The sequence below is a fragment of the Dreissena polymorpha genome, chromosome 14 (genome assembly GCF_020536995.1).
Source record: "Dreissena polymorpha isolate Duluth1 chromosome 14, UMN_Dpol_1.0, whole genome shotgun sequence".
Classification (NCBI taxonomy): domain Eukaryota; kingdom Metazoa; phylum Mollusca; class Bivalvia; order Myida; family Dreissenidae; genus Dreissena; species Dreissena polymorpha.
This window is the reverse complement of record NC_068368.1, coordinates 29,273,498-29,283,819: the sequence shown is the minus strand read 5'-3', so window position 1 is coordinate 29,283,819 and position 10,322 is coordinate 29,273,498. Positions and strand designations below refer to the sequence as shown.

The 10,322-nt window shown below is 40.4% G+C and overlaps 1 protein-coding gene across 1 annotated transcript in view; it reads left to right on the top strand.

Annotated features, from left to right (window-relative positions):
• Positions 1-4,136: 4,136 nt before the first annotated feature.
• Positions 4,137-10,322, top strand: part of LOC127857258 (uncharacterized) — a 9,533-nt gene continuing 3,347 nt past the window's right edge. The window contains exon 1 of the mRNA XM_052393675.1: positions 4,137-4,273. Within this exon, the coding sequence (XP_052249635.1) occupies positions 4,137-4,273 (137 nt within the window). The remainder of the gene's footprint in view (positions 4,274-10,322) is intronic.

The following is a 10,322-nucleotide window of genomic DNA, read 5'->3' as shown; positions in this document are numbered from 1 at the left end:
TTAAATAACATTCAGAAAGACTTGATCGGAAAAACAAGTGCCGCGTCGAAATTGATTTTGAAGTTCAGGCACAGCGAGACCGCTGTGCATAGAACTGCCTGCAAAAAAGCCTGATATATCTTCCCTAGATTATAATTTGAGTGATAATCTTCTAATCATTGCTTATTCTGAGGTACATGTATGTTTAAAGAAAATATTGAAAAAGTGTATAAAGACGTTAAGCTGCTCAAAATAATTTAATCATAAGCATGATACTTGATATTATTTGACACATCATGTATGGTATTTCTGGTTTTTAGCTCGGCTATTTTCGGAGAAAATCCGAGGTATTGTCATAGCCAGCTCGTCGTGACGTAAGCCATCCGCCGGCGTCGTGCAAAAACCTTTACATTGGCTCTAAAATCAAAGTGCTTCCACCGACAACTTTGAATCTTCATATGTAGATGCACCTTGATGAGTTCTACATGCCACACCCATTTTTGGGTCACTAGGTCAAAGGTCAAGGTCACTGTGACCTCCCAAAAAAATAATTCTGACAAGCTTTCATTTATTCAAAACTGCAAACGCAGCCGAGCGTTGGCACCTGTTATGCGGTGCTCTTGTCTAATCTTCTTAATCATTTTTTTTAGGTCAAAACAACAATTTATTTCCTTAAAGACACCTATTTATTTCAACCTTGTTGAATGTTGGTAGCCTGAGGAAAAACGATCCCTTTCTTCACAGTTCTTGTTGTCTGTGGCACTTAAATATATTGAGAATTTATTCAACAGCATGTCTGCCACCACAAGACAGCTTTAATGTGTCTGGAATAAAGGTTTTACGGATTTATCTTTTCCTTGGCTGAAACTTATAATGATGTATTTGATGTCAATGTAGAGAGAAATGTGGTTCCTTAATGATTACTATACTCTCAAATGTCATGCATTCGCAGCATTCAGCTTTTATTCAAGTATTTATTTCAGTCTATTAAGTGTAATTTTTGGGGGATAGATTTTATCAAGGGCTGAATGTAGCAATATAGGTTTGTTACCAGAGTAGTTAAATGTGATTTTAAACTCAGACAATTATAAAGTGCATTATAGTCTTCAAGCAATAATGATACCATTAGTTTGTGGTTAAACTGTTGATCTCCATAAACAACACCAATCTATAACTAAGCGGCTATCTTGCTCAGTAGAGGGCTGGACTACAAATTATGTGACTGCATTCCTTACAAGTACACATATGACTGTCCATTCTAAAACATTGAGATATAGACTAGAACTCCAGCTAGGGGGCTTTTTGTTCAATTTAAAAAATCATGCAGACGTCTTGCCTGTTTTGTAGAGGTTTTGATAGACAGTTTATATATTTTGCAAAAGTTTGTTCTAAACTTTAACATTAGCTTTCAGGCCCTTCACCATGATGTTGTAATTGCAAATGGGCAAGGGCCCTTAGTTATTATTGCTATTCCATTTTTATGCCCCCCTTCGAAGAAGAGGGGGTATATTGCTTTGCTCATGTCGGTCTGTCGGTCCGTCCACCAGGTGGTTTCCGGATGATAACTCAAGAACGCTTGGGCCTAGGATCATGAAACTTCATAGGTACATTGATCATGACTCGCAGATGACCCCTATTGATTTTGATGTCACTAGGTCAAAGGTCAAGGTCACGGTGACCCGAAATAGAAAAATGTTTTCCGGATGATAACTCAAGAACGCTTAGGCCTAGGATCATGAAACTTGATAGGTAGATTGATTGTGACTCGCAGATGACCCCTATTGATTTTCAGGTCAGTAGGTCAAAGGTCAAGGTCACAGTGACCCAAAATAGTTAAATGGTTTCCGGATGATAACTCTAGAACGCTTAGGCCTAGGATCATGAAACTTGATAGGTAGATTGATCATGACTCGCAGATGACCCCTATTGATTTTCAGGTCACTAGGTCAAGGTCACAGTGACCCGAAATAGTAAAATGGTTTCCGGATGATAACTCAAGAACGCTTATGCCTAGGATCATGAAACTTCGTAGGTAGATTGATAATGGCTGGCAGATGACCCCTATTGATTTTCAGGTCACTAGGTCAAAGGTCAAGGTCATGGTGACCCGAAATAGTAAAATAGTTTCCGGATGATAACTCAAGAACACTTATGCCTAGGATCATGAAACTTCATAGGTACATTGATCATGACCCGCAGATGACCCCTATTGATTTTCAGGTCACTAGGTCAAAGGTCAAGGTCACAGTGACAAAAAACATATTCACAAAATGGCTGTCACTACAACGGAGAGCCCATATGGGGGACATGCATGTTTTACAAACAGCCCTTGTTGTAATTTCATGTTTCATAGATTTCTTCATAAATTACAAATTTTAGAAAGCGGAAAAAGATAATATTTCGACTTAAAAGCACAAGGGAACCCATATTTGGAAATTCAGGCACAGTGGAACGCCTGATTGGGAAATTCAGGCACAGCAGCACCCCTGATTGGGAAATTCAGGCATAGTGGCACCCCTGATTGGGAAATTCAGGCATAGTGGCACCCCTGATTGGAAAATTCAGGCACAGTGGCACCCCTGATTGGGAAATTCAGGCACAGTGGCAGCCCTTATTTGGACATTCAGGCACAGTGGCACCCCTGATAGGGAAATTCAGGCATAGTGGCACCCCTGATTGGAAAATTTAGGCACAGTGGCACCCCTGAATGGGAAATTCAGACACAGTGGCACCCCTTATTGGGAAATTCAGGCATAGTGGCACCCCTGTGTGGGAAATTCAGGCATAGTGGCGCCACTGATTGGGAAATTCAAGCACAGAGGCACCCCTGATTTAGAAATTCAGGCACAGTGGCACCCCTGATTGGGAAATTCAGGCACCGTGGCATCCCTGAATGGGAAATTCAGGCACATTAGCCGCCCTGATTGGAAAATTTAGGCATAGTGGCAACCTTGATTTGGAAATTCTGGCACAGTGGCTGCCCTGATTGAGAAATTCAGGCACAGTGGCGGTCCTGATTGGGAAATTCAGGCACTGGGAAGCCCTGATTGGAAAATTCATGTACAGTGACAGCCCTGATTGGAAAATTCAGGCCCAGTGACAGCCCTGATTGAAAATTCAGGTACAGTGACAGCCCTGATTGGAAAATTCAGGTACAGTGACAGCCCTGATTGGAAAATTTAGGCACTTTGGCAGCCCTGATTGGGCAATTCAGGCACAGTGGCAGCTCTGATTTGGAAATCCAGGCACGGTGGCAGCCCTGAATGGGAAATTTAGGCACAGTGGTAGCCCTGATTGGGAAATTTAGGCACAGTGGCACCCCTGATTGGGAAATTCAGGTGAGAAATTCAGGCACAGTGTCACCCCTGATTGGGAAATTCAGGCACAGTGACACCCATGATTGGGGAATTCAGGTGAGAAATTCATGCACAGTGGCACCCCTGATTGGGGAATTCAGGCACAGTAGCGCCCCTGATTGAGGAATTCAGGCACAGTAGCACCCCTGATTAAGGAATTCAGGCACAATGGCACCCCTGATTGGGAAATTCAAGCACGGTGGCAGCCCTGATTGGGAATTTCAGGCACAGTGGCACCTCTGATTGGGGAATTCAGGCACAGTTGCAGCCCTGAATGGGAAATTCAGGCACAGTGGCAGCCCTGATTGGGAAATTCAGGCACAGTGACACCCCTGATTTGGGAATTCAGGCACAGTGGCAGCCATGATTGGAAAATTCAGGCACAGTGGCATCCCTGATTGGGTAATTCAGGCACAGTGATACCCCTGATTGGGGATTTCAGGCACAGTTGCAGCCCTGAATGGGAAATTCAGGCACAGTGGCAGCCCTGATTGGGAAATTCAGGCACAGTGGCAGCCCTGATTGGGGAATTCAGGCACAGTGGCAGCCCTGAATGGGAAATTCAGGCACAGTGGCAGCCCTGTTTGAGAAATTCAGGCACAGTGGCAGTCCTGATTGGGGAATTCAGTCATAGTGGAAGCCCTGATTGGGTAATTCAGGCACAGTGGTACCTCTAATTGGGGATTTCAGGCACAGTTGCAGCCCTGAATGGGAAATTCAGGCAGAGTGTCAGCCCTGATTGGGAAATTCAGGCACAGTGGCAGTCCTGATTGGGGAACTCAGGCATAGTGGCAGCCCTGAATGGGAAATTCAGGCACAGTAGCACCCTTGATTGAGGAATTCAGGCACAGTGGCAGCCCTGAATGGGAAATTCAGGCACAGTGGCAGCCCTGTTTGGGAAATTCAGGCACAGTGGCAGTCCTGATTGGGGAATTCAGGCATAGTGGCAGCCCTGAATGGGAAATTCAGGCACAGTGGCACCCCTAATTGGGGAATTCGGGCACAGTGGCACCCTGATTGCGGAATTCAGGCACAGTAGCACCCCTGATTGAGGAATTCAGGCACATTGACACCCCTGATTGGGAAATTCAAGCACAGTTGCAGCCCTGATTGGGAAATTCAGGCACAGTGGCACCTCTGATTTGGTAATTCAGGCACAGTGGTACCCCTGATTGGGGAATTCAGGCACAGTTGCAGCCCTGATTGGGAAATTCAGGCACAGTTGCAGCCCTGAATGGGAAATTCAGGCACAGTGGCAGCCCTGATTGGGAAATTCAGACACAATGACACCCCTGATTTGGGAAATCAGGCACAGTGGCAGCCATGATTTGGAAATTCAGGCACAGTGGCACCCCTGATTGGGTAATTCAGGCACAGTGGTACCCCTGAATGGGAAATTCAGGCACAGTGTCAGCCCTGATTGGGAAATTCAGGCACAGTGACACCCCTGATTGGGGAATTTAGGCACAGTGGCAGCCCTGAATGGGAAATTCAGGCACAGTGGCAGCCCCTATTGGGAAATTCGGGCATAGAGGCAGCACTGTGATGATAGGCCCTTGAGAAAGGCCTGGATTTACATGACAATGTTTAGCTCGACTCTTTGCAGAATAACTCAAAATGTCACACATGACCCTTGCTCTGGTTAATTTAAATGTGAAACATCAACATATCACTGATTCTACTACAGGTATTCAACTGAAATGTCAAAGTGTTTGGGGCCATTGTTTGAGTTAACTGACCATGTTCCATAGCTCTGACCTGCAATTTACATGTAGCAGAATTTTGCCCCCTTTTATTGTAATATTTTGGCTAAAGTCTGCATGCAACAACTCCATATCTGTATATCTACTACAAATATTGAACAAAAACTAAACACATGTTGTCAGGGTCTTGATGAGAATGTACTTACCATGACCAATAACTGTGACCAGCTTTTTAGCTTGATATGCATTCTGTATATAAGTCTGGTATGTTGTGTGTGCAACAAGTACATATTTCTGTAATCAGTAAAGAACTACTCAATATTTCCTTTTCAGGATAGAGATGTTGTGCTGAAATTGTGTGTGTATGAATATGTAGGTGACATGCTGATCTAGAGCAAGATCACTGTTACTTACTATATACTATCAAAGTATTTGTATCATATTTGATTGGCAGACTTCATATATATAATTTTGAAATATTATTCACCCCGAATGAAACCATAATTCTTATTTTTGTTAAACCATTAAATAATGTTCTTGGCAATTTTGAAACAGGTTGTGCTAACACGCAATGTAATTCATGTCCTATCTATGATTCTGAAATAGGATTCAGCTAAAATGCAAATTTATCAAAAGCAATTACCGCCAAAGTGTCAAGGAAGTTATGCGGCCTAATTATTTCACAAATATTCACGTGCTTTTTATTCCCAAGTCAAATCATGCCAGAAAACTATTCATAGACTTAGAGAAATATTCTTGCTGGTATTATTGTTTCTTGCTGGTATTATTATTTCTTGCTGGTATTATTATTGAATTCTTCACTGGAATTCAAGCCAGAAGTCAAATAGCCGGAAGTGTCACTTAAATACGGTACTGGGAGGAGCTGTTTGGGTAAAATTTAATTGTTCATGAAAAAACTGCAGATTTTTAGCAAACTTCTTCTTTTTTTTAGCTCATCTATTTTTTGAAAAAAAATTATGAGCTATTGTCATCACCTTGGCGTCGGCGTCGGCGTCCGGTTAAGTTTTGCGTTTAGGTCCACTTTTCTCAGAAAGTATCAATGCTATTGCATTCAAACTTGGTACACTTACTTACTATCATGAGGGGACTGGGCAGGCAAAGTTAGATAACTCTGGCGTGCATTTTGACTGAATTATGTGCCCTTTTTATACTTAGAAAATTTAAAATTTTGGTTAAGTTTTGCGTTTAGGTCCACTTTTTTCAGAAAGTATCAATGCTATTGCATTCAAACTTGGTACACTTACTTACTATCATAAGGGGACTGGGCAGGCAAAGTTAGATAAATCTGGCGTGCATTTTGACAGAATTATGTGCCCTTTTTATACTTAGAAAATTGAAAATTTTGGTTAAGTTTTGTGTTAAGGTCCATTTTATTCCTTAAGTATCAAAGCTATTGCTTTCATACTTGCAACACTTACTAACTACCGTAAGTGGACTGTGCAGGGCAAAGTTATGTAACTCTGACTGGCATTTGGACGGAATTATGGGCCCTTTATACTTAGAAAATTGAAAGTTTGGTTAAGTTTTGTGTTTTGGTCCACTTTACCCCTAAAGTATCATAGATATTGCTTTCATACTTGGAACACTCGCAAACTATCATAAGGGTACAGTAAAAGGACAAGTTGCATAACTCTGGATGTCATTTTTACGGAATTATGGCCCTTTTTTGACTTAGTAACTTTGAATATATGGTTAAATTTTGTGTTTCGATCCACTTTACTTCTTAAGTATCAAGGCTATTGCTTTCAAACTTCAAATACTTTCATGCTATCATGAGGTTACTGTACCTGGCAAGTTGAATTTTACCTTGACCTTTAAATGACCTTGACTCTCAAGGTCAAATTATTAAATTTTGCTAAAATTGCCATAACTTCTTTATTTATGATTAGATTTGATTGATACTTTGACAAAACTACTCTAACCTGACATACCATAATAGACTCCACCCAAACCATCGCCGTGCCCCCCCCCCCCCCGAATCCCCCCCCCATTTTTTTTTTTTTTTTTTTTAAGATCATCTCACAAATGACCACCACACCCTCACACTATACCCCCCCCACCGCACCCCCTCCCCAATTTTTTTTTTAAATGGTTAAAAAACAAAACTATTTATTTTGATTATTTTATGTTTGAAATACCGTCCAACCCATCGCACCCAAGAATCCCCCCCTCCCCCCACCCGAATCCCCCCCCCATTTTTTTTTTTTTTTTTTTTTTTTAAAGATCATCTCACAAATTACCACCACACCCTCACACTATACCCCCCCACCTCACCCCCCCCCCCCAATTTTTTTTTATGAAACGGTTAAAAAACACAAAAATTTATTTTTATTATTTTATGTTTGAAATACCGTCCAAACCATCGCACCCAAGAATCCCCCCCACCCCCCCCACCCCCCCCACTCCCGATTTTTTTTCCTTTTTTTCGCATTTTTGGAAGAAAATGTAATAAATGTCCACACCCCCACACAATGCACCGCTCTTCACTCCACCCCTCCCTCCTTTGTGATTGAAAATGAGAGTCCCTTCACCTTTAAAAAAGAAAATAGATGAGGCGTCTGCACCCGCAAGGCGGTGCTCTTGTTTAAATTTAGTTTTAGGAAATTAATTTTGAATTTGACTGAAAGACATGATAAGATTTTGACAACAGTTTCTTCAGATGAAATGAGTTTCTGTATTTCTTATAGTTTAAATAATATTAATTATGCATTTGCATTTTTTGATACTTTGTTAGAAACATGTATGATGTTCTGTCAATTACCTTACAGTCATACACCTGATGTCTTAAGAACCCTTTAGAAGGCATATTGAAATTGCTCAAACTTTCAAAGACTTGCCCCTGTCTTAACATTTTATTGTCCCCTACTCTGTCCTGTCAGTCCTGTCTGTCAGTCCATCACACTTTTTCTTGATCCTGCGATAACTTTAAAAGTTCTTCATATTTTTTCAGGAAACTTGAAACATGGATAGATGGCAATATGGAGATTATGCACGTCATTTCATTTTGTGTCTACGCAGTGCTTTCCACAGGATTTTTGTCAGGCGCCCCGGGGCTGATAGGGGTGGGTTCGGGAGTGGTGTCCCCTGCCGACGTTCATTTGTTTTTTTAGTTTAACGTGTCAATTCACGTTCTGTGGTGCATTATAACTCAAAGAAAAACAGCCTCAAAAGACGTCATTTGTGCGCTATAAACTCTTCAGAAAATCCCCCAGTCATTTAAAAATATATATAATTTTATATTGTTTAATTGTTTTAAAACGTTCCCGCACAGATAGTAAAATCCTGACTCCAACGATTCCCCAATACATCCGTTTCAACCTGACTCTGAACATGCGTCAATCCCCTGACGTGGTGTGTGATTGTTAAAACGCTCAATACAACGCTTTCTATCCAAATGACGCGACATTGTACATGCTGCATAATTTTCGCGCTCGTTTTAATTGAGAAAAAGATTCGACACAAAATAAATTTGCACTACTAATAATTGAAGCAAGAATATTTTAACAACGTTGCGGTAACATTTACATTCGGAAGCGTGTTTCGGATTAAAAACGCGTTAACATCGACTTACGGGAATGGGTTTCGGATTACAAATTTAATTATTCCCATTTGAGATTTCAACAAATATCAACAGTTGCGATATGAATTCAACGATAATTTGTTTCAACACTTTATGAGTTGAATAAATGTTTTGACTGAATTATGCATGAAATTCACGTTGTCCACGAGGATTACGGTCGGTTGCCATCATCAGTCTTCTAAGTATCGATTATCGGACGAAACATTTACAAGTGTGCGATTAATTCAATGAAAAATTGTTTAAGCGCATTATGTGTTGATAAATGTAAGAAAAACGAGGGTGAATCATTTCTATAAATGGACATGATGAATATACATGTACTGGAAGAATTAAATGTTATCGCATAATATTAACCGGAGTTATTTGCACAACTTACTCACTATAAGTAATTAATTGTTTACCACTTGCAATTAATTTGTCGTATTAATTATGAGTCATAGGTAACACTTGTTTACAGTAAAAAGGTGTGTGATGATGATGCCGAAACCGTCTTTAAATTACTGTACTGTACAAGTTACCGGTTTTTATTATGTAAATGGTACAAACTTCTTGCTAATCAAGTGCGATAACTCTTACTTCGTTCCCAACGTCAATCAATAATGGTCGATAGTTAACCCAAACCCCGCCCTCATAAGCATATTCGCGTAACCGATTGGACGATGAACATCACAGTTTGACGCCTGGAAAGTTACCTGATCCTTGTCAGCATTTAAATGACTGTGGAATGTGGCTAATAATCGAAACGCGCGTCATGCTATTCTCTTATCAGTGGATTATCCATTACCCCATGTGGTGTTTATGGCGATTTCTTGTGAAAGTTGGTATCGAGTGCCCTTTTAAAACAGGGAATATTGAAACACTGATTGAGAAACCTTGATTTATTTGACATCTCCACTTTCTTTTACTGAAAAATACACTGATAGGAAAATTTCAAGCGCCCCGGGGATTCTTGATTTCGAAATTCAGCCCCTGCGCGGAATCGTTAAAGGGCCTGTGGAAAGCCCTGCCTACGTCAAAATTCTGGTTGCTATGGCAACAAAAACATAAAATTTACTGACAATGGTGGAGTTTCACACCGGTAGGGGACCATATTGCTTGGCAATCTCTTGTTTATCCATAATTACTGGTACATGTATATAACATAATGCATTAAATTGGTCTCATTCTATGTTCTCATGTTTTATGAATACAAGTTGTAACAAAATAATTGGTTCTTTAGCCATATGTGGAAATTTAATAGCTAAAGGTATTTGGAAAACTTACAAACGCCAAAAAAGCTCAGCTTTTCTCTGCACAAGAAGCTGTCATAAGAAACTCGTTCTTGCATTGTAAAAATTTTTTTGAATGAAGCGTACAACAGTTTACAAATTACGCATGTCTGTTGAGCGAGCAAGGCCTTTGATATTCATGTTAAACATGCAAAACCAAACAACATGTGCACTGTCATTTTCAAACCAATGTTCATGCTATTAATGTTATTAGTTCAATAGCAAGCCAGACAAACAGCTGCTCCCAATGTGAATACTGTATGTATAAATGCTGTATTGAAGTAAATTCAACATTTTGTTGCAGATTTCTCCGGGTTTTGGAAATGTATCCCAATTTTCAATTCATCTCCTTTTATGTTCATGATTGTAACATATTTGATATCTGCAGTTAATATTTTTCTGCAATTGGGAATGA